The 25,340-nt window shown below is 44.8% G+C and overlaps 1 protein-coding gene across 9 annotated transcripts in view; it reads left to right on the top strand.

The window, feature by feature from the left end:
* Positions 1 to 25,340, top strand: part of bcas3 (BCAS3 microtubule associated cell migration factor) — a 294,364-nt gene that overhangs the window by 59,581 nt on the left and 209,443 nt on the right. For 8 of the 9 annotated variants that reach the window (XR_012928166.1, XR_012928167.1, XR_012928168.1 and 5 more), the window contains exons 16-18: positions 12,973 to 13,123; positions 19,447 to 19,491; positions 25,082 to 25,206. Coding sequence is in view for 5 of the 9 variants with exons in the window: in XM_076035853.1 (XP_075891968.1) it covers positions 12,973 to 13,123; positions 19,447 to 19,491; positions 25,082 to 25,206 (321 nt within the window). In the remaining 4 variants the exon portion in view is untranslated. The remainder of the gene's footprint in view (positions 1 to 12,972; positions 13,124 to 19,446; positions 19,492 to 25,081; positions 25,207 to 25,340) is intronic. The other variant, XM_076035854.1, reaches the window with a different exon arrangement.

A 25,340-nucleotide genomic window follows, 5' to 3' on the forward strand; every position in this document is an offset into this window, starting at 1 on the left:
TACTTCCCAGGCATGAAACATGGACACAGGGCTATTAGTTAGTGCAACAGATTTGTTTCCTCACCGAGCAGGAGCCCCGGTGGTCCGATGGCGGGGCCATCTGGGCCTTTGGCGCGGGTTCAGAGAAAAAACTGGAGGCAAAAACAAGGTGTGACGGGAAACTGTTAATTCACTTGTTGATAAAGGGGGACTTCCTCTCTGCTATTAGAGGCTGACGGCTTGCTTATTTGGGTTTGGACTTTTGTTTTATCTCGCCTCCCACCCTCCCCCAGCGCTCCCCTTCGTCAGTCATCGTCGCACTGGTGGAAAACAGCGACGCTCGGCAGAGGTCGATGCCAAGGAAACATTACCTCATAACTGCTGGCGTGTGACACGTATGTAATCGACCTCGCGCTGACCCTGTTTTTGACAGTATAGTTACTCTAAGTTAAACAGTTACAGGGTACAGTTGATGAGGTGGAACTCTGTGTTCCACATAGATAGGATTGAACATGGGTTTAGCACGGAGAGTTTGCGTTTGCATTTGAAACAAAGCAAAACAAAACAAAAGAAAACAAAAAAAAAAAAAAATGTAAACGGTGCACAGCGGCGAGATGGATACGGGGTCCAGATTTCAGTCATCGTGATGAGCTGTCTGCTTTTGATTGAGATCTGGGCTGAGACTGAGCCTACCAGTACTCACGGAGCCACCACAGGCCCATTTGGTTGCCACATCTTTTACAATTCTAAGTGCATTTTTATAGCATCACTTTTATTTTATTTTTTCAGTTTTCCTATTTTTTTTCCATCTGTTTCTCTCTTTTTCCTCAACTTTAAGTTGAGTTTTTCACTTTGGTTATATCTTTGGCTATATCTAACAAAAAAGTAAGATATATTCAACTTGGGGCTGAAATTTCAAAAAAAAAAAGTAAATGAGTCAATTTTTAAATCATAAGACTAGGGCATTTAATTAGAAGCCAAGCAACAGTGGTGTGTAAAGCATCACAACAAAATGTCAATGACTTGTCATGTGACCTTTTTGTCGTTTTGCTCTCACAATGTCAAAATGTGAGCAGCTTGATCAAGACTCATGACATGAATCATGACTGTTAAAGTACACATTGTTATTAAACCAGAACGTGTCCCAATGATAATATGATAACGATCAAACTCTTGCTAGAATGCAGTGTGAAACATTGATTAGGTTGATATGTGTATTCAAAGGTTTACAGAAGGTCAAATTAAGTTTACCTGGAAAGATTATGTACCATTTTCATTGCAATCGGAAAGTTCATCCGAAAGCTCAATGTAACAACTTTTTTTTTTGTGCGAGTCGCGTACTTAGTTTGTCCATCCTTATCTTGTCAGGTCAGGTCTGGCCATGTTTGTACTTGCTTCATGCCTAACCTAAAAAAAAAAAAAAAAATCTAAAAAAAAATCACACAGGCACTGTGTAAAGGATTTCATTTTGGTACACATAATTCCATTTGATAGAACAAGCTAAATCTAAACAATGTGTAGATCATCAGAATAAGATAATTCATTAATCTCAAATATCAAAGCTGCATTGGAGTATTTTATAAGTGCACATAATTCCTGCCTTTCTATTCTGTTGCAGTTTGTTAAGAGCAGGCTGACATAAATCTAACAGATTGCAAAGAAATTCAATCTGCATGTGTAATGAAATGGAAATATTGCATGGCTGTAAAAGAGGAGAGGAGGGGAAGAAAGGGTTGAATGACAAAATAAACCGGCGTGATTTTGGTTAATCAAGTGCATATCTGTACCAATCAAGGTGCGTTGTTAAACTGATGGCAACACTTTTACAACTGCAACGCGGCCGCCAAACATTCCTTCTAACTTGCATATTTATATTGCTGCAGGAACAAGCCGAATGCTGCTTTCCTGCAGACACTCTGAAAGATGTAAGCTTGGCTCTGCCGTTCTTACGGTTGCTACGGCTGCAGTGTTTTTCAAATGCCTCTTTAAAGTTAAAAGGGTGAGGGGTGGAGGCAACACTCAGTCATGACAGATCTGTGAGATTTGTCATTGTAAAATGAAATTAAAATTGTGAAATACGTTCTTCCATGCTTGTGAAACTTTATGAAGCTCAGTGGAAGTTACACAGGAATTGTTTGTACCTTGTGCCTTTTTTTTTTCTTTTTTTTTTTTTTACCTAAAGCCCAATCCATAAACTGTGCATTAACAGTGCAAAAAGCCCAGTCATGATACCTTAACCTTTCGATACTTGCTCCCGTCATCCCTTTTGTCACTGTGTCACTTCAGTGTGCTGATGATTTATTTTTGTTTGTTCGTATAATTTATTTATTTATTGGAATTATTCTATAATTCAGATATAGAAGATGTTCATGTTTTAAATGATCCCAGATTTATTTATGTGTAAATATCTGGTGATGATAACAGATTAGGAAGCTATAACTCCCAAAGTCAAGAAACTTCAAGAAAGCAGTGGCAGCAAAATGTTTCAGTTCTGACATTGTCCTCTGTGTGGCGCTGTGAAGTCAAGATTGCCAGCAGTTTTTGAGAGGGAGGAGCCGAGGAGCCGAGTTGGAGAGACAGAGAGGAAAAAAGGGCTCGAGAGGCTTGAGCTGCGCTGTGAAAGTTTTACCTCCATACAAATCTGACGACAGTTAAAGAGAGGGGAGGGGGATATTTCTCAGTCTTTTTTTTTTTCTTCCTCTCCCTAAAACAACTTCTGGTCCTTCTTCTTCTTTTTTTTTTTTTTTGAAGAGGCCTCTTTGCTTTAATCTTCCTCTTTTTTGGCATTTTTCATTCTTCTGCCAATGTTGCCTTTAAGAGCTCAAGTTTGAAGTTTGAGCCTTTTCGGTCGGTGCATTTTTAAAACCTTGTAAGGCAAGGCAACTGGATGCATGTGACACATTTCAGATATACAGTGACGCAGATCAGCAATTTTTTGTTTTTCCACATTCAAATTAAGCGTTTAAAATGACCATTTCAAATAATTAAAAAAAACAAACAAAAACAAACTTGAAAAAGTTGAATTAAAGGTTGATACCTGTAGATTATTTCCGGGTAGCGCCTTTCTGATAATTTAGCAGTTTATCATCTTGACACATAATCCCGCACTGTGGTCCTACTGTATTTCGCTCAATAATTTCAACAACAATTCATGTCAACAGGAAAAAGGAAAAAATGGCAAATAGCTTTGTGAGAGGAGCAGATGTTCCTTTTAAAGCTTCCTATCTCTCACTCTCTCTCTCTCTTGCCGAACCTGTCATATCGTCGAGAGGATTAGGCTTTGTACATTACCCAGTGCATTTGATTTAACAGTTGTGCGCCATCAAAGGTAAACTAGCGTTCGCCGCTCGTGTCCTTGCGCCGGCTTTTCAGTCGGGCGGGCTTCGTTCTCCCTGTGGTCGTCGGAGGAGCCAGAGCTGCGCTCGGCTTGAGTCAATAAACGGAGAGCTCAGTGCAGAAACCACACAGCAGAAGAACAAGCTGTTTACCCTCAAAATTAGCCTTCCCCTGTACTTTCAGGGCTTTTAAAGCGACCAAAAATACACAGTGCGTGGAATATGTATCTTGGCAGGCGCGGGGCCCCGCCGGAGACCTCTGTCCTCCTCATGCGGGGCCTAATAACTCAATCTCCACGACCGCTAAGCCCTCTTATCACTGGGCCGCTCCGCTGCTGCACTCATCATTATTTGATTTGCAAAATTGTAAGGTAGAGATAAAGAAGTAAAGCTCAGTCGCCGTCGCACACACGGGCACTTGTGGCTCCCAGCTTGTTTTCCTACCACACAGAGCGGCCACTCGCAGGAGCCAAACACCCCCCCCACACACACACACACACACACACACGCACACACACACTCCGCCCTTTGTCACCGAATCAATAGCTTTCACATCCTCCTTTTGTTTGGCCGCACCGTGTTAATCTTCTTTACACGTTTCTTTTATTCTTGCAGCCCTGCTCGGCTCTCTGTGTTTTGGCCAAAGCGGTTTTGCCCCAGATCCTTGCTGACAAAACACACCTGGAGGGAGTTATGAACCCTGGCCTTCCTTAAATATGATGTCACCTGCTGTCTCTTTGCGTCTTTCATTGTGTTAACAGATTTGTAGTCTCACACTTTTTCCTAACGCCCGAAAGCAAAGGAGACGGGTTCACGATGGTGTGAAATTGAAGCGAGTCAAAACAGGGAAATGATTTTATTTCACATCAAAATGGGATTAATTGAATAAGTTCAGCGGATCAAATTGGGCCAAAACATTTACTCACGAAAGATCTGAACAAACATGAACTACTTGTTTATCATTATTAGTATTATTCCGACACACACGCGCACACACACACGCACACACACACACATCCGTAGTTCCGAGAAGAATCCTGCTGCTCTTTCAAATCTGCTGGTGCGCTCTTGTCAGATCTAAGTGATTTTGATGCAGACTTTATTTAAACCCAGTCGCTGTCAAACTCAGAAGGCTAAATTGGGATCAAAATGGGCCGGTTATTCAAACAAGAGCGGCCTGTCACCGCCAAGTGCAGCTGTCAATCAGTCACCATGAGATGGGGCTCATTTCTAAATGGCCAAATCAAACCTCCTCCTCCTCCTCCTCCTCCTCCTCCAGCGTCCGACCGCAGGCTGCCAGCGTGCTCCCGGATGTTTCACCGAGTTTGTCAATTACGTCAAGCGATTGGATCGTTATGTAAAAATAAATAAATAAATAAATGAATCAAAAAAAAAAATCATTAGGGGAATCAAAAACCTCACTCCAGATTAGGCTGGATGGCTGTTAGGAACGTTCTTTTGAGTCTTATAAACATCTCAGCCTGGCCCGATGGTCTCCGAAGGGGCGGGGCGGGGCGGGGGATGAATGTTACAGCAGCGCAGACGTCTCATTATCTCCTCTTATTGTTTCCCCTCCTTTGGGCCACGGGGTTGTAAAAGGAGAAGTATTTAGTCCAGACAGAGTGATGAATGCGGCCAATCTCTCTGACCAGAAAGTTTGGCTGGGAGGCATTCCTCTCATTTAGCTGCGTTGCACACTGTTTTTGCGCGGGCAGGATGCAATTAATTTTTGTGCGTGTGTGTGTGTGTCGCGTTGCGGTTGGAGAAAATGATCATGAAATTTTATCCAAGTAAAATAAATACGCGGGCCGTGATTGTGCTCAGAATGGAATGAAGAGCCCAGTGCTGTGATTGTACTCTGATTTTCCACCCAGCCAGAAAATTAATATATATATATACTAAAAAAAAAAAAAAAAAAAAAAAGAGTGTATGTTTGGCAGTCAAAAGAGCATCAACACAAATGATGTTGGCCTCATTCGTCACTGGAAAAGCTGCAGCAGCGCCACTGCAGAATTAAAGATAACCTAATGACCTAAGATTCATAATCTCTTCGTAAAAGATTTTGACCGTGCTACAAAATGCGACAGAAAATTCATTCTTACAGCGTTTGCCACCGGAAGACATTCACTTGTGTTTTTTTTTCTCTCTCTCTCTCTCACTCTCTCTCTCTCTCTCCTGTGGCCCAGTTTGACTTTCTTATTATTGCATTTTGACATTGTAAAACATTCAAACGTCGATGCCGCAACCGTCCAGCGCGCCCTGCCTGTCCCTCATCCACATTTTCTAAATTAGTTTGTAAGTGCATTTGCTGTTCATGCGCATCGTCTGTATTGTGTAGACACACGGGAAATGCACTCTCTCGCACGCGCACGCGCAACATCTTTTATTCTGAACCTCCTTGACCCAAATCAGATCAGATCGCGCACGCACACACACACACACACGCACGCACGCACACACACACACACACACGCACGCACGCACGCACGCACGCACACACACACACACACACACAGGGTGAAGTGTGGGTGTCACTGGATCCAGTGTGGCCAGCGTGACCCCTCCCACTTCTTCTTGTTGGTGACTCAGTTCTGTCCGATTGGGCCTTGTAAATACTGACATGCTGTAAATGTGTAGATCTTAGTTCACGGCTGTGTGTGTGTGTGTGTGTGTGTGTGTGTGTGTGTGTACGCACGCGTCCATGCTAGAGTGTGTGAGTGTGTGTGTGCGTGCGTGCGCGTGTGTGTTTGTCGTTATCGTTGGTCGCCAAAGAAACGCACAAGCGGCTGCTTTAATGAAAAATTGCCTCTGCCTTGCCGTGTAATTCCACGCCTACGCCCCCCCCCCCATCTCGTGTAAAGGCACAGAGCGCTTCGAGCTGTGCTGTTCGACCGCAGCACAACAACAGCTTGTTGCACAGTTAACGACGTCTCACACTTGTTTTTATTTTTGTTTTTAATTTATTGTGTTTTGTTCACGCTCTCAAAAACAGTGAAAAAGAAACACTCCCAAAATAGGACTGTGATTTATTTTTCTTTTTTCAAATGTGTTTATTACCTAACTTGACTTTTTTTTTTTCCTTTTTTTTTTTTTGCTGTTTACGCTCGTGATTTTTCTTTTGTTTTTTTGTTGTTTTTTTTGTCTGACATGAGAAATGTCTATAAAAACAGAAAATGTTCCCAAATAGGGCTCTCAATAAAGCCTCTCCTTCAGCCTGTGGTGTGGGAGCAGGGGACCGGGCAGGAAGCCATTTTCACACAGGCCGGCCTGACCTCCACTCCTCTCTGTCTGAAAATAGCAGTCAAGCGAGAGCGAGCGCCGTCTGAAGGAGGGAAAGCCGAGGAGATGGATCCTTTCGCCTCGATCGTACCTGAGAGGCCGAAAGAGTGAAGAGAGAAAAGAAAGGGGGAGAGAGAGAGAGAGGGAGAGAGAGAGAGAGCTGATGGTTTTTGCAGAAGTCTTCCGATTCCTTTGCAAAACAGTAAATCTTGTGAAGTTTATTTTCTTTGCAGCATCTGTGTTTTATAAAGGCTCTTTTAATTTGTTTTCTCTCAGTCCAGCGGGGGATCCCTGCTCCTTCCTTTTTTTCTCTTTTTTTCCTCCGCTCCTTACCCTTTTGTGTTTGGCCCTTTTTAGCCTTCCCTGCGTCTGTCTCTGTCTCTTCTCCTCCTCCTCCTTCTCCTCCCCTCAGTTTTTTTTTCTCTCTCTCCCGCTCCCTCTTTTTTTACTCCCCTCGTGGAAGTGAGTGTTTTAATAATGATGCTTTGGGGAGTTGGGATGGCGGAGCGGCTTTCTCCCCTTCACACAGAAAGACTTTGGCTTCCTCCTCCTCCTCCTCGTCCTCTTCATTCCTTGTTCTCTCTCTCTTTGGTCCCTCCTTCCTTTAATATGTCTGGGAAACTTAAAACAGTGGACGGCAGAAGAAATGAGTGCACTGTTACAAGTTTGTCACTGCAGACTTCATCATATGCATATATGTATATATATACACATATATATATGTATATATATATATGTATATATATATATATATATATATATATATATATATATATATATATATATATATATATATATATATATACATACATATATATATATATATATGTCAAACTGTATGTGTATGTATATGTATGTGTATATATACAAATATATACACGTACAATTTGACACACCCTATTAAACTATTGACATTGCAGTTTCTCACTGAAGGCATCAAAACTACGTATGAACACACATGGAATTTTGTAGGAAACATGAAAAGTGTCAAATAACTCAAACATGTTTTTTTTTAATGTATATATATATATATATATATATATATATATATATATATATATATATATATATATATATATATATATATATATATATATATATATGTGTGTGTCGCCTCTGTTGCTATATAAACCCAGTAGCTCACACTCCATTTAATGGTGTCAGAGAAATATTGTCTGTATGACAAGCCAAGGTACATTCATTTTAGACTGAAGGCCCCATAAAGAGTAGCTCCAGACACTGTGTCCGACAAAATAAACCAGTCATAGCACAACTTTGCCAGAACAAAGTTGCACTTTGCCAAGACGGTTGGTGGTTTCAAAGTTCTGGTCGATACGCGTGTAATGTAATGCATTTTCTGCAAAATGCCAAGCAAGCAGTCCTTTCCTGGATAACACAGCTGCTATGTTGTATCGGGGAAATCAAATATTTCCAATGTCAAGGTGCATCGTCATCCTAATTCAGTTTTGTTTGCAAATACATGGAGATCCTCTGCCGCCACCTTACGCAAACGGGGAAGGTCCCTGCAAGTCGTTGCGTCTCACTAATCTGCACTATGAAAACCTTTCAGAAGCAAAAAGAAGTTGGAAACTTGCGCTTGAAATTGTAGGGCGACGGCTCCTGTTGCGGCTTTAAAATTGTTGTCCTTGTTTGGAGCGTGCAACCAGGACAAAAGGTAAATGAGCATGTGTGTATAGGGTGATTTGAATGAAAAACAATGTATTTACTGAGTGATTTAGTGTTTCTCCCTGAGTATAAAACAGAAACAGGAGGAGACGTTAGTCCCACTCCAAATCTCTCTCTGACTGCGTGTTTTGCATCTTCCCCTCCATGCTTACTCTCTAAAGAATGTTCTGATCGTTCAGAAATCTCTTCTTTCTAGCAGCGATTCCAGAAGCCGATTATGAATTTGATTTGTTTAACACACTTGACCGACGCGGGGTCTTTGTCATGCACTTAAAGTATTGGCATGTGGACGATGGTTTTATCTTTTTGGCCGTGGCGAGTCGAGTCCCGACCATAAAACTCTCCCCGTTGCCGGGATACGCTGTCATTTTTCTTGTCTTCGCTCCTGCACTATCCCTCTCTGGTTCCTCACCTCGCAGCTGCAAATTCATCCGGAGGTCCAAGGTCTCTGTCAATTCCCAGAGCGTCGCTCAACTCAGCCCGACCCGCCGCTTCCACCCCCACTTTTTTTTCTTTTTTTTCTTTTTCTTTTTTTTTTTTTCATCTGGCAGAACCATTCAAATAAGACACAGCGTTTGCCTGGACGCGAGCAAGTCTTGGGAGCCCGGACCTGTTGCACGCTCGCTCCTCGCCGGAGGCCTCCCGCGTGTATCGGATGCAAATCGGGGATTAGAAAGAGTTGAGAGAAACATGAGATGGCGTGACACGGAGGCAGTTGAGGAGAGAGAATGGGCGCAAAGGAAAGAGGGGAAGAGGTCCGATGTGAGAACAGAATGCAAATGCTGTTGAGACAGGGACAGATGGATGGATGGATGGGTGGATTAAGGGAGAGAGAGAGAGACGCGGGTCAGGTGGCGCAGACACATTCTTTTTCTTTTTTTTTTTTTTTTTGATTTTCGGCCCGGGTCAGAGTCACTCTCTCGACGACGGCGCTGAATTTGCATTGATGGATCTTCTTTCCATGAGATGCCATGTATCAGTGCTCCACGGGCACATCACGCCCCGGCCATTAATCAAATCACGGCCTCCGTCTGCAGCGATCTGTCCGCCAGACGCCTCTCATCTGTCTCCCGCTGCCTCTAGGTAGCCGCCTTGCTGAACATCTCCATTTCCCAATTCTGTTTTTTTGTTGTTGTTTTTTTTGCACTTGCGCTCTTTCGCTCAGCTTATAACTGGTCATACCTGAAAAAAAAAATTAAATAAAAATCCTACTCATCCCGCACTTGAAAAAAATAACTGGATTTGATTTAAATTGTGAAACTTAAGTATGTATTTGAAAAGTTATCACACATCACATTTCTGATCAAATACACATTAGGCTGACGTGTAAATATTAATTCTCTCTCAAACAATAAAACGATCAGGCTCACTGGGCGGCTCCACTCGGTTTTGAAGGTGGCTTAAGGCCAATGTGGAATAATGAATGAAATATAATGTGCTATTGTTGGCTGCCTCTATCCTCTCCTTCTCTCGTCTCCCTCTGCTTGTCAACTGTGACAAGGATTACATTTATAGTCAGTGAGAATATGAAAATAGTGGTTAGAAACTATGAGGGCAGATTGTTTTGTGTTGTATACAATATTTATATAGTATTTATTACTTTAAACAACAGCTGTAGTACATCTTTTAATTGTATTGCATCATCTTCAACTGATCTATTTTATTTTTATTTATATAATACGAGTTTTATTTCAAACTATTATCAACTGGTTTATTCAGATATTGAAAAAATAGTCTGATCTTGATAATTGGTACCCCAATCATCTTTTGAGGTCTTTTAAAGCGTCATTATTTCATGTGTTTTTTTTAATGTTGTTCATCTGTTTTAAACATTTTGTTCTGTTAAAGATCACCACCAAAATACAACAACTGACAGAAATTGACGAATGCGTTAAGCAGTTACCCCGAAGTCTTACACCTACCCTCCCACCTACCCCAGCACTCACACACACGCACACACACGCACACACACACACACACACACACACACACACACACACACACACACACACACACACACACCCTAGCTCATCCTGTTTGCAGCTTTGCACCCCTTCCACACCTACACAAACACGCCCGGCCCGCTGCACCCCTCGCTGTCCGTCTCCTGCCGTCCGCCCGGCCCTTTCACGTATCATCTTCTGCTGCTACGTGATCCCCGACACGTTCCACTCTGACTCGTCCGCTGCGCCCTCGGCCCTGAGTGACAGCACAGTGCCACCGCTTGATCTACAGTCGCCGTCCCTCCCGTCTCGGTGCAGACGCACCTGTTTCGCGGTCTTGATTTAACGGGGCGCGGCGGCCAACATTTGTCCCCTCGTGCAGCCCAGAGGTCCAAAAGTTAAACAAATAAACCTTTTTCAGGGGGTGGGGGGGGGAAGAACCAGCAAAATTATCAACTTTGCTTTCTCGTGTTCCGTAGCGTCGCATTTATCTCCAAGGTGAAGCTCAATTGTGGCTTTTCAACCTGCTTCCTGTCCCCCCTCCAAACACAAAAGGTGGCTGCCGGCCCCCAGCTCGGGGGATGTGGCACTCACGAAATGTGAAGGAGCCCCCCCCCCCGCCCCTCCCGGGCCCCCGGTGCAGCGGACCTCCGTCAGGCTGACCGAGAGAGGAGAGAGCGGGGGTGGGGGGGTTGGGTGGGGGGTTATGAATGACAGGTTTGTGTAGTGGTCTCCCCTTCCCCTCTCGGAAGGTCACGCAGCATTGTCGGGCTAAAAGACGGCCCTCCAGCGGCCCACAAAGCAGAGGTTTGGCAGGACTAATGAAACTCGGAGCTACACGTTAATGATCTAAAAGACTGGACCAAAACACTCAGCGGCCCCTTTCCGCTCGCATTCAGCCTCCTCTTGATCGCCCCTTCCACATAATGACGAGGCACTCTGCTCCTCTACCTTTATTGTAACCTTTGATGTCCGCTCTGTTTTCTTTGTCTCGCCGTCCCCCCTGCCCACCCCCCCCCCCCCTCCCCCCAGCCCGCCCTGTTTTTCATTCCTTTATGTTACGCGGCTGTCACTCATCTATTAGGGCAACAAATGGAACAAGGAAAACATTCAATGAGTGTATTGTGGTGCACCCACAGCCTCTCTCTCCCTCTCTCTCTCTCTCTCTCTTTTCTTTTGAAAGCACTTGAACTTGGAATTTTCCTTGGGCTGCCAGTTGAATAAGCAGAGTACACTTTTTTCCTGTTGTCACCATTGTCATGGGATTACAATCATATTGGTTTTATAAACCCTCCTGTGGGGAAACGTTTTCCTGTCGCCGCTGTTTTACGTGCAACTGTTTTATTCCTCATTGTACTGAAGGGTCATCCTTCAATTATTTTATTATTAGGCTACAGTGTGACATCAGATGGTAGTTAATGTTGTTTCAATCTGCTCATCTGTTGACATGGCGGATGATACCCTCAAGCGTTTGTGTCTCTATACTGTACACCGAGTGTTTCAAAATTGCGGTTGGTGAATGGCATTAAAAAAAAACAAAAAACATCTTATGGTGAGATGTCACGGCGCCAGTGCAAATGTTGTTCCAACAATACAGCGGGATTCAATCGTTTCGGATCACTTCTTGTTGGAAAGTTAGTCCGAGAGAATCTTCATGTTTGCACTGCTCTGCACTGGCAAGACTGTTGTGTAGTGTGTATAGATACAAAACACCCATAGAAGCAATGTGATGCAAGGCGAGATTTTTTTTTTAAACATTATTCTATCAATACAGACAGTCGCAGCAATAGTCAATGGGCATTTCAATTTATTTTCCTTGGGTGTACTGTGAGGCAGGTAAGACTAGCAGAAACCGTTGACTAGCGCTAGCTTAGCACCTGCAAAACTCTGCTCAACATGAAGGAATGGATGATAAACGTTGAAACGGTCTCCACTGATAGATAGCGCACGTTTTATACACATTGGGTTTCCCCCCCCCCCTCCCCCCCCCCCTCCCCCCCAAACACTTACATCATGTTTGGCTTCACCCTGTGCCGTCTGTAGTCAGAAAATGTGCCAACGCGGCGCTCAAACGGGTCATCTGTGGTTCAGCGGGGTGGAGGCCAAGTGTGTTTGTCAAAGAGAGTCGAAGGTGAACTAGTAGCTTTCTCCCCTTCGCGTGGCTGCTTCGACTCATTAGACCTTTGGGGAGCCCTTTGACATGGCGCGATCATGTTTGGCTGCGACGGCACGGGATATGTGAGATGACATGCGTTTTCTTAGAAACCTGTGTGTGTGTGTGTGTGTGTGTGTGTGTGTGTGTGTGTGTGTGTGTGTGTGTGTGTGTGCGTGTGCGTGTGTGCATCTAGAACCACTGCACGGGGCCTGTTGATTGCCTTTGATTAACAGACTGCCAGGCACTAGAGGCAGGACTTGAGCCTTTGCATCTTGAGCTGGTTATTTCCAATCATTCCACTGTAGACCTTGAACCCACCGTTTTACAAATGCTGCGTGATTTTGTTCGTGTGTGTGTGTGTGTTTGTGTGTGTTTGTGTGTGTGTGTGTGTGTGAGAGAGCGATGTAGGGTAGGATGTACACAGACAGATTTATGCATATATTGCTTCAAAGCTTATCTGGTATTTTTTTTGCTTTTGGTTAATAAGGTCCTCTAATGATCGTTATATTGGCCTTTCCTTTCAGAGGGGGCGCACTCACCAAGAGCCGGCAACTGTCAGTCTCACTGTGTTTTTTTTATGCCTTGCGTTTTGCAGCCAAGCTGAGCAGCCAGGACTCGTACAACAACTTCACCAACAACAACATGGGAAACCCGAGACTCACCCCCCTGCCCAGCCTCACTGTGGTGCTGCCACTGGCCCAGATCAAACAGCCCATGACCCTGGGCACCATCACCAAGCGCTCTGGGTAGGTAATGCACACACACACACACACACACACACACACAGTTTGAACATACAAACTTTTTTTTTTTTTTTTACTACCCAAACTCTTTTTAAGTAGCATAGCACATTTTGCAGCAGTAGTTTCCATCCAAGCATTGTGTCTACGCCAGTGTTATTGATGTGTGCTTTCAACCTTTTTTTTTTCACAAAAAAAATGTATTGTTCTTATCAGTATATATTTGTTTTTAAATATGTCACATAGCAGATTGTGAGCTGAAGTTTTTTTGCCAACTGAAATGTTGTTGGCAAAAAAATAAAAAAAAAATAAAAAAGAATTCTGGCTTACAAGTAAAAAATGGTACGATAGCACTTTACTTGTGCTTTTGTTGGAGGGTGAGAGAGAGAGTCAATCACCACACTGATTGGTAATTAATCCACTGACGTTACTGCACAACAAGTATGAGGGTAGATTAGTGCCGAGTGTTCTGCATAGGAATGGTGCATTTTGATTGGCTGAGCAGCAAAGGTAGCAAAAAAGTATCATCTATTAGCAATTAGCTAGTAATCATCTAGCTAATTGCTCGACAGGCACAATCCAGATCTTTTTTTTTTTTTTTCTTTTCAAGAATTCACCCTCGAAAACAGCTCGGCCAGTACAGACGGACTCACGGGTTTTCTCGTCTTAATCCTCGGCTTGGTCCCTTAGCTACTGTCAGCATTTCCCTTCTTTCACGACCCATTTGTCCCACTGTGAAAACACCTTGCGGCAACGAGGCTCATCGACAACAACGTCGCCTCCAGCTGATGCTCGCGGAGACGTCTTTATCTGCATCCAGCACTTTCTTTGCATAGGGTAATGAAGCATGGACACTCAATTAGCATGGCTCTGTTGAGGGAGGTGGTGATGGTGGGGGGCGTGGGGGGACTCCTCGTCGAGAAACTCGATGCGACGCCGGCGATTATTATTACAGTGCCGCCCCCTCGCCGTCGCACACCGCCCCCTCCTTTTATCACCTGCGTAATGCAGTGAAATGATGTAGCTTTAAGGCCATGGCAGCTACTGGGCCTTGCTAAGTGCATTTACATATAGTACAGGTGGTGGCAGATTTTAATATTTCCATTTAAATGTGATTTTCATGCCCTGTTTGAATGGGAAATGCTAGAGTCCCGACTGATGAAGGCGGTGGGGATGGATTTCCCTGTTATATTTTTTAAAAGTGAACTTCGGGGGATCCTCGCTGGGGGGTCAACATGAACAACCTCGGGGCCGTCTCCCCGAGCCATCGGGGAGACTTTGTTTTGTGAAATCGATTACTGCCAACACGGCGCCGCTGCGGCAGCTCGCTCCTTGTCTTATTTCACTGAAGTGAGGTTTTCCGGCATCCGTGGTTTTTTTTATTGGTTGTTTTATTAGACCTTGTGTAATGTGAGGTCTTAAATGTTCTTGCAAAAATATTCAAAAAGAACGTCCTTTTTTTCTGAAGCTGCTGTCTTACTGCCTTTTGAATTGTGCTTCATTGCTATGCTGTTTGTTTTGACTGCTTTTCAACTGTAATACATGTTTGTTGTGCTTTCCAGTCACTTGCTTAGCTGCATATTCATTTTAATATATATCCACACTTTTTTCCAGTTTCCTTCACAGCTGTGGTTAAATAATTTCTTCGCAGCGGACTGCAAGCTAACAATAGGAAAACATTAAAATACAAATAACTGATACTTTTATTTATTTTTGACAAAAATGTCAGATCTTTGCAATGTGACGCAGGCAGACAGTCATTTATCTCTTTGAGCTTCTTTTAGCCGCAGCCATGCACACCTTTATACTCCAATGGAAACAACTGCAGGGGTGTTTAATGTGTTTTACAGCTGTAGACTTTCAATGTGTAAAGAACTGAACTTAGTTGATGCTCTGACAGACACGACTTGTCCCGTCTGTCTTTTTACGACAATGCAATACTATTTAGCGACCAGGCTTTGCTCAACTCTGTTTAACCCACCTCTGACTGTAAAAGAAAACAAAAATCCAGTCCAATTTCCGAGGGACTCCAGCGCGAGATGTCCTCATCCTAGCGACACTTGCTCTCCCGCCCTTCACTGCGCCTGGTGCGGCCGCCGCCGTACACCTCCCTCCGTCTCTCCAGTCCAGAGGAGGCGTGAGCATTAATGCGTGTGGACGTGCAGCTGTGCGGCCCAGCTCTCGCATGTACGCCGCTGCGCCCACTCACCAAAACATACAGCGTGAAGCAGCAGGTTGGGCCCCCAGAGTGGGCCGTGATATCATATGCTTTCACGCTATACTTGCACAGGAGAACCCAGGCACCATCTGTCTGTCTGTGCAAGTAGCCCTTCCTCTCTCCCCCACTTTTTTTATTTTAATGTTTTTGCCTCTGTGTGTGTGTGTGTGTGTGTGTGTGTGTGTGTGTGTGTGTGTGTGTTTGACAAAGGGAGGGAGAGAGAGAGGGAAAGAGAAGCGTCCAGCAGCTGTATTTACACCTGTATGAGCAGATCCCTGTTGGCAGGACGGCAGAGGAACACACCAGCTGCTTAACCTACATTCCCTACCAGGCTGTCATTCTGTGCACTGTGTTGTCACACACACACACACACACACACGCGCGCGCACGCTCAGCATCACATGCAGCTTCCCCGTGTTTGCGGCCAGCAGCTGCCTCCAGACCACCGCAGTGCGAAGAAAAAAAAAAAAAAAAAAAAAACGCCGCTATGTTTCCCTCATTACTTGAAATTTTTAACATCAAAGCGACCCGCTGCCCCCCCGCCCCGCCAACTCAACCCGTCTCCATCCCCTTCCCTTCAAAGCGGGGGAGACGGGAGTCGGATGTGGCTCGGCATCCGCTCGATACGAGCCCGGGTCAGAGAGTGGAGCGAAGCCAAAGCTTCTGCGAGTCCTCAGAAACATCCAGGGAGATCCCGACAAGGAGCAGATTTGTCGGCTCTGACCCGCCGCCGTGTTTCCCGTCAGCCAAATTCAAGGGGGAGGGGCTTGGCCCGCCATTAATTAGAGAGTGGGGGAACACGGGGGGGAAAGACGCGCGCTCGTGTCCCTGTCGGACCTCCATCAGTGTTAAAGATCAAATATTCACTCAGCTCCGGGAGAAGATTTCCGCCAGGGGTAGATTAAACTTGTCAAAAGGCCTGTCACTGATAAATTTGGGATTTGTAAGCGGACAAAAGTCTCGCACACTTATCCCACCCACACACAGGCGGAATCTTAACGCGAACAAATGAAAATCCAAATGGAAAGATTGTCACACACGCACACACACACACACACACACACACGTTAAACACCCCCCCGCCACCACCACCACCACCACCACCACCGGCCCCCTGAGCAAATCCCGCCGCTGGCGTTTTTAAAAGGCAAAGCGGAGCGAGTGCACGCGAGGTAACGAGAAAGACAACAGCGAGAAAATGAACAAGACCCTGTGACCCGCCACAGATGCGCCCTCAGATTACTATAATGCGTACGTAAGAGCTAGCCCATTGTCTCTCAGAGCTGGAGGGGAAAGAAAAAAAAAGGGTGGGGTGGGGGGGGGGCTTTAGGGATGCAGTGCCCGGCAGCACATGGCTGCAAGACTAAACCATTTGCACAAATCACCTCACTTCCCTTCTTTTTTTTCTTTTTTTTTTTAATGGCCTCGGCAGAGCAGCTATTAGGGCCACCGGGTTAAGAGATAAATGTGTGAACGATTATTCTTTGAGAGTGGGGTCGTCACCCTCACAAGTCGAGCACTCACTCTTTCTGCCCTCCGTGCCCAACGCTCTGCCTCCGCTGAGCAAACACCCCCCCCCCCCCCACAACCCCAGGCCCCATGTCCCCGAGATGCAGCTGACTGGTTGTATGTTGTTGTTGTTTTTTTTCCCCAAAGTAAACAAACAAATAAAAATGTTCATTGTGTTAAGCACCGTGTAAAGCAGTGGGCAGTCTGAATTGTTCCCCGCCTGCTCAATGTGGAGGATGGAGAAAGTTTGAAATGGAGAGTGGATTGAAATTTTTTCAGGAAAGTATTTCAAATCACATTTTAGATAAGGGCATACTTTTAAAGGGGCCTTGTCCTGGCCATTTCCAGATTTAATACATTTATTTTGGCGGTCTACGTCCAACAATAAACAAGATTTGTTTGTTAAAAAATAAATAAATAAATAAAAACTCCTGGTTTGAGCTACAGGCCTTACAAAATAAATGTTTCCCTCACTCAGTGTGAAGAGGCCTCTCCCTGCTCCATCAGTGGCACCATCAGCCGACTCCCTTGTGATTGGCCAGCTGCTCACTGCTTGTGCTACCTAATGGCGAAAATGGCTGCTTTCTGCCATGCAGTGATGCCCCGCCCACAATAAATTGAAAGTCGAAAATGGGAAATCAAACTCACCTGTCTTTTTGGAGACCATCAGCCCCTGCCGGGCCTCTGCTCCTCTCTCTTCCTCTGCAACCAGACTGTTCTATGGGCAATCACGGACGATGACGCCACATAGTGCGTTCATTTTGTCCAGTCTGCTTCAGAGTTGTTGCCTCAAAAATACCAGCTTGCTTGAGGGTTTCATTTTGGTGTGTCATGTGACTGAGACGAGTTTCTTGTCATGCGTCAGTAGATATGGATGTATGCAATTGGGAGACAATATGGTCATTTTTTATTTATTTTAAATGAAGCGTCTTTCAAACTGATCCTAAAAAAAATAGAAATGAAATGAGATTTTTTATTTTATTTTTTTCTTCTGCCGTGTATTGGTCAACGACCTGCCGGTTGGGGTCAACGATGACTGAAACCCATCTTTGGAAATGAATTTCAGGTCGACCTTCATCACAAATGTTGAACTCGATGAAGAACAAGTTTCCCTCCGGAAGGCTTGGAGGGGTGGGGAGGCGGGTGGCACTGAACCCTCTTGACCTTTGCTACGCCCATTGAGATGTCACTCCATTGGCCCGTCACTACCCCACTGATGTCCGTCCATTTACCCAGCTGGAGGCCCAGAGGAGGGGGCCTCGGCAGGGCGGACGGGCTCAGCAGAGGGTCGACGGTGGAGCGTGTCCGCCCCCCCACCCCCACCCCCCCTCCTGCTTCTGTTGCTCTTTGATAGGAGGAAGTTCTACCAGGGGCCTCCATTACACCGAGCGGCGCCGTGTCCATTTGTCAACTTGCGCTCCAGGAGAAAGACATTCCGGCGGCAAATTATTGCTCCCTGTCCCCCCGAAGTAACATTCTTCTACACATCCGAGCACCAAGACTAATTGTGGAGCCGAGCGCTATCGTCCGGAGGGCCGGGGCGGATGCTGCGAAAGTGATAATAGAAGAGACGCGCTTGCAGTGCTTTGGTTGGCTGGAGATTGTGTGTTTTTTTTTTTTTGTTTGTTTTTTTTCATGGCTAGGGGAGGTTGGCTAGCGGGGGACAGAGTTCAGTCTCATCGGACCTTTATTGCTTTAGAGAAAAAGCTTATTTACTGTAAACTGTTTACAGAGCTCTGTCACTATCTCTGGACACGCAGAATAAACACAGGAACACACTCCCACTCCTAATGTCTTGTAAACATTCGAAACAGGCCCGAACTGACAGATAGACCGAAATACACCCTGGAAAGACGCTGTATACACACACACACACACACACACACAAGCCTGCACACACAAACAGTGCGTGCTTGTTAACATAATCACAGCGAACGCACACTTGCCCACACCCTGGCTGCCAAGCAGGCATGCACCTTAACAAGACAATGAGCGGCCGTAAATACACGCTTGGACTGAAGAGAAGGGAGGAAGGAGGGAAAGGCTCACACGTGCAAACAACACGACTCCCTTGTCTCAACAAGGCTCGCTCGGCTTCCTGTCCTGTTAGTTTTATTGCTGTCTCCAGTTATTATACAAATTGAATAAACTCTTCATGCTCTTTTTCAAGCGCAACAAACAGAACTGTTTCCACAACCCCCCCCACCCCCCTTTCTGTTTAACTGGGCTCCATTCAGACCCACACTCTCCTCCGTCTTTGGCTCTCGGAACCCCCGTCGCATCAAAGTTCAGGAGACCTAAAAAAAAAAAAGAACATGACATATGTCCGTGGACATGCTCTCCTCTGCCAAAGATATGGTATCACACTTTACCGAGCGGCTCGAGCAGATGAATCACCGAGGCCGTCCCCGCTGGCTCAAGACATTCTGTTTCCTGTCCTAAACGGACACGTCCAAGAGTGTGTAATGTGAAAAGTGTGTTTGCTCCAGTGTGCTAGTTTAATAATGGTTTTTCCATCTATCTCTGTATCCCACACCCTCCCTCCTTCCCTCCTACCCTACCCTACCCTCCACCCTCCCTCCCCCGTCGCCCTCTCACGAAGACCCTACCTCTTTGGGGCGGGATGTTTTGCCATTAAAACTCCATGGTGAGTTTTGCCTCTCCCTCGCTCGGCTCCCTCAGCAGCATGCAAGTGTACACCACACCGCCTCCTCTTTAGCCGCTCATTTGTCTCCCGATATATTTTCAACACGTGCCACAGAGTTTGTGCAGCCATTCCTCAGGGGTAAAAAGATCCCAACGAGGAGCTTTATCTTTTTCTCTCTTTTTTTTTTTCAGTTCAGTTTTTCAGTTTTTTATTTCTCTGTGCCTTCTTTGGTTTTGTTCTTTGCAAACCATTCATCTTTTTCGTGTGATGGTTTATGTAGCTTTTTTGTCTTTTGGATTATTTCTGAATAGGACGATTTGACATGCTGCCAAAGAGCCACATTTTTCCCATTCATAGTGCATATACATCTTGTTTTAGCAGGTTGTGGTTTTACGTTTCAACTAGGACCTGGTCTCGATGTCGCTTGAAGCACCGCATGCTTGAGACGAGCTTTAGATCAGTGGTTGTCGCTCAGGGTTAAATGTTGCTGCAGCGCCTGTTGACTGGCTTTGAGGAAAACGCAACATCTCTTCCCTCAACTCTTCCACTTAGATTCTGTTCCCACATTTTTTTTTTAAACCACTGTTCCATTTAGTGTCATTCAACCCACTCAAGTGGCATTTTTGTTTCTGTCTGGTGTATCTGCACGCAATCATTTTACACTCTTAGTTTTTTTTTTTCAGCGTTTTGAGCAGTGTCTTGTGTGGTTGTTTGTGAATGATGTCCTCTCTTCCCTGCATTTTTTTTTAAATTTTATTTTAAATTGAGACCACGTTACTCTTATTGTTAATCAGTTTAACTCTGCTAATCTGTGTAAAAAAAAAAATGAAATATTTACTCTGGAGTCTTGGGCAGTTTTGCTGAATATTTTGCTCTTTTATGAGCAAACTGGATGCTAAAACTACTGTTTGTAGCGTTTCATCCAATATAATCATTGACCTTTCTTTGAAAGTACTTTGCTTTGCCACATAGCACAGCTAATCGTCACAAAAAGCCCTTTCTCGACCTGCTACATACTGATATCATCAGCAAGATACCTGGCTGTCTTTCTCAAAAAAATAAAAATACAATAAAATCAGTCTAAATTTACAGTGGTCCATTCACTCCCTGGGTAGATAAAAGCAGCACACTGAATGCATCTAGTTTCACCAAAAACCAACATCAGCATACTATATAACGATTTATATTTGTTCTAGTGAAAACGGCAGACATTTTGAAATACAAACTGAGCCAATAGAGACATTCTAAGGTAAGTGGAAATCAAATACTAGATGGCCTAGTGTCGTCCTTTTCAAGAACCCCTTTTTTTTTTCCATGGCGAATTGAAGCCAAGTTTTCTTGTCAACACTGGCCTTGTGAAACGGGATGCTTACAAGCTTTTAAAAGAAGCCCCATTATGACAGAGTCACTTATAGAGGGATGATTGAGTGGCTCGGCCGAGTGAACTTTTTCCCTTGGCTGCTCTGGAGCTCCTCGCTTTTGACTTCATTCACTTCGGAAAATGAATTGCACGTGGAGCCTTTCCTAAGTCTTGGGTTTCGTCTTTTGTTGTGGTCAGTCACTCATACTTTTAATTGAAGCCCTCCCCCCCCCCCACCCCTCTATCCCCAAGTCTACCCCTCCTCTTTCCTTCTGTTTTACCTCCCGCTTAATTGAGGCCCCCAGTGATTTTAGAGCATATACTTTTCAAAGGTACACATCGTTAGCATCGGAATCTCCACTCTCGCAGTAACGGCCTCCCGCTCAAATTGAAGCTAGTTAAAGTCATATTGTTGCTCTAATAGTGCATGTCTTGAGACGCAAGGCACGCAGACCATTTCCAGCTCCTGCTTGCGCCTCAGTAATAGGGTCCACTTTATAGGAACGATTATTTTCTGCTCCCAGATACTGCGGGCCTTGCAAAGTCCTCTCCGATTTCCTCGTTGTGTCCTATCAAAAAGAATAGTGGCTCCAAGTCTGACAAACTGTTGGATAGACAAAATGGGCGCTGATGCACGGGCCCGCTCCAAACGCTAATGAGTTCACATGCTCACAGTCTGAAGTACAAGTGTACTGAGAACAGGAATAGTTACTAAAAAGAAAAGTAGCAGTCTGTTTGAACAACCGACGTCCGTTCTCCAGTGTTCGCCCACTCCCCTCAGCGCTCGTCATTAGCTCTGTGCTCAACGGAGCCTCAAGGCTGCCTCTTTTTCCAAGGGCTGTTGTAAAATAATAAATGTGACGTTGACAGATGTGCCCTCCACATGACTACCCTACTTCTTTCTCCCTCTGTCTCAGTTTCGTTCCTGCTTGCTGCCTTATCTACAGATTGAAACCAATCGCGTCGCTCTTTGCCGCCGTGCTGCCGTAACTCCCAACGAGCGGCACGTCATGTTTGTTTTCTGAGAAGGCCCCACGTAAATATGCTAAAAATGAATCCATGGATGCTTAGAGTGGACTTCACCCCCACCCCCCACCCCCTTCTGGAGGCGCCTTGTGTTAGCCTCAGACAAAGTAATGCAAGGGGACTTTGATGGTTGACGTCGCAGATTGAATTATGCCCTTGAGGAAAAGCTATTAGCCCGGTCAAGAGTCCTCATTTGTTAAATTAAAAGTGGAAGTGGCATGTGAGTAGCCTTCAATGAATTAAACTTGCAAAGAGAGTGGATTCGCTTCTTGCCCCTGCTAAAGGGAAACCTGCCTGCGAAGTGAAAGGGAGAAAAGCGCTAGTTGTCCTCAGCTGCGTCCCACCTTTTCCCAAATCACGCTTGGTGCATTAATGCTTTAAATTTTCTTCATATCGGGTTGCGTTACTCCCAACCCGTTGTCATTTGCTGAGGCCACTCCCCCCCAGCCTCCTCGCTGGCAGTCAACTTCTTCACAAACTTCTTCGTCCCCCCCCCCCCCCCCCCCATATGGAGAATAGAGCAAGGGAGCAAGGCCCCTCGTCTGCTGGAGCCGTGCCGCTGTGTCGTAAGGGGCAGAAACCTCAACACTGTTAAGCCACTTCAAGCGAGATCAAGAGGAAACAAATGATTTAAAACGCAGATGAATAAACTTCAGTGGTCACCGTACCCAGAGGAGACAAGAACCGAGCTGTGATCTTTGGTTCTGTTGGCAGGCTGGATGCTAACTTGAGGCCCCTTCAAAGAGGCCCAAACCCTATTCATCAGCCATGAGACCGCAGTGGAAAGCTAGTATTATAACTTGCTATCACGGATTTATAAGTGTCTGCGATATAAATCTGCACATGCACTTTTACGTCCTTTTTGTCATACATCTTTTTAGGAAGATTTATCTCAAGTTTTTTTTTGGAAACATTACGTATACAACATCCGTGTATATAGTTCCTGAGGCAGCCCTCGACAAGACTCCAGGCTCCGTCTTCCACACTGGGTGCTCTGTAGCTCTCATGTGGTGTATTAGTCAGAGTAGTGCTCTCACCCTCGGAAACCAACTTCAGCATGCACTGAAATAGGATTTGTGTTTCCTGGGTTATTGAAACCAGTGAACCCACAGGGCCTTTGAGGGTTTTAACATATTTTCCAGAAACGTGAAGGATGGAACACCAGGGCCTTTTTTTTTTTCTTTTTTTCTTGCAGCAATTAAACACCTCACCAAAGAAGAACTCTGTCCTCGCAGATCTCCCACATAGACAAAATCAGGACTGCTGGTTCTTTTTCTTGAACGGCGTGGGCCAAAAGTTACACAGTGTCCTGTGCTCCAGGAGATCCCTTGTTCCTGCACTCCCCTCCTGCTTTTCATGTGTTAAAACTCACTTCTCACATCTGATGGGTTGGTCTAGTTTCAAGACCTGGTCTAATTTCATGTCAAACTTTTATTGCACACTTCCATATGTATTTCTTTGCGCTTTCCCGTCTGTCTCCCCCACTGAAACAACAGTAGCTTTCCATGAAGATTGGACTTTTTGTTAAATGCTTCATCTTTTTGATGTATGGACAAATGTGTTGGCCCGAGGAAATGCTCGCAGGAAAAGACAAGGGCACCCTGGAGTTGGCCAAGGCAATATCCTGAGTGTGACTTTATCTCCCCCTTCATCTTCCTTTTATAGTCAGGGCTTACTGTGGATATTTGGTTATTCAGCCTTCTCCCCTTGACCCGGCACTAATAAATACAAGCCACAGAACTTGTGCAGAGGTTCTCTCTCTCTCTCTCTTGCTCTTTCTCTTATGGCTTTCTCTTATGTTAGCCAAACAAAGACATCAGCATGTTCTTGCGTTCCCGGAGTAATTTATGAGGTGGTGAGAGTCGAAGGGAACGCGGCGCAAACAAGATTTACTTGTACCAGGTCTCTCTGTTGGCTTTGTCATGTCTTTATAGTTGAGCCTCGGCGTCCACTGCAGTTACTTGTGAATGTCTCTGTATTTTTTTTTTTTGTTTGTTTTTTTTTTTTAATCATTTGTTCCAAATTATGCTTAAAATCTAAAGCGCCTAAAAATGTTTCTTCGAACTGCATATTTTTTTTTTCCATCCTGTAAGTACGGAGAGAAGCGAACATGTAGCCACCACTGTGGTTTCCAAAGGTCAAGGCGAAGCACCCCTGCGGGAGTGTGTGACACCGCCGTGAGTCTTCAAGACTTTATCCCACCTCACGGCCAATCTGCTCTGACCATGTTTTACTGTCCAGGTTGGTTATAAGGCCGGACAATAATACCAGACCTTACTCCTGTTCTCTGATCATTACCATATGGGGAACACGTTTGCAGCTGAAAGGCCTTTCTGTGTCCGCTTGCTTTCAAGCAGCCCTGACAGCCTGAATAATCCAATAACTGCAGATAAACTGGTGCCAGTGGCTGACATGAAGTGGGGCAGTCAGGCCGGGGCGCTTGGATGCTCCTTCCGGAGGTGCACAGTCGTCGGTCAGGTTATTACTATTATGGAGCACAGTGTTTATCATGATAGCTATTGTAGATTCCAGTGCAATCCAATATTACTAATGTTATATTGGTCCATTATAGGAATACGTGGTTTTGTCTTTCAATGCTCCTCAAGGTACTTTTTTTTTTTTCTCCCAAGGATGTGTGACACTATGATGGCAGCATTAAACTTAATAGTCTTTTAATTTGCAAACAGCATCTTTTTCACACTGTAAACAAAACTGGCACATTTATTATTTCCATGTATTCATTTTACCTTGTACACAAAGCAACATACATTTTCTCAATTTAGGTGCACTCGGCTCTAATGCGATTTAATTATTTGAATTACTCATTACGTGTTTGTGATGAACATTAGACATTGTAGAAATATTTAGTAAACATTGGCAAGTTCTAAAGCAGAAGCAGTGACGGGATGATCATTTATGCAACGACCATCCTGTCACATGAAAAGTGACCGTGATAATTGTTGTAACGCAATGCAGTTTTAATCAGATGACGTGTAAGATGATGAGTGATGACACTTTTGACAACTGGCGCTAAAATTACAAACTGCAAACACATTTTATTCTAAACGTGAAAATGTTTCTGCCTCCTCGTGTTTCCCGATTCTTGAGTTCAGTACACAAACTCATCTGTGTGTTTTTGCACTGCCAACATTCATCTGTCGTCTGTCGTAATGCTTTTCTTCTTTTTGTCTTTTCTTCCAAAAGCAAAGCGAAGCCGCCTCCCCAGATCTCGCCCAGCAAATCCAGTGGAGGAGAGTTCTGCGTGGCGGCCATATTTGCCTCGTCACGCTCCTGGTTCCTCACCAACCCCAACATGAAAAGAGAGAAAGGTAAGAGCGTGGTCCTGACTATGTTGCCTTCAATGCTTTGATAGTCCAGCACTGTCTACTAAGCATTAACACAGAATTTTCCAACATTACAGTCTATATTTGTATTTACCGCTAAACTGTTTTTATAGGATTGG

Source organism: Nelusetta ayraudi, unplaced genomic scaffold (genome assembly GCF_046127955.1).
Source record: "Nelusetta ayraudi isolate G7.1 ecotype Tasmania unplaced genomic scaffold, CSIRO-AGI_Nayr_v1 ptg000048l, whole genome shotgun sequence".
In the NCBI taxonomy this organism is placed as follows: Eukaryota; Metazoa; Chordata; class Actinopteri; order Tetraodontiformes; family Monacanthidae; genus Nelusetta; species Nelusetta ayraudi.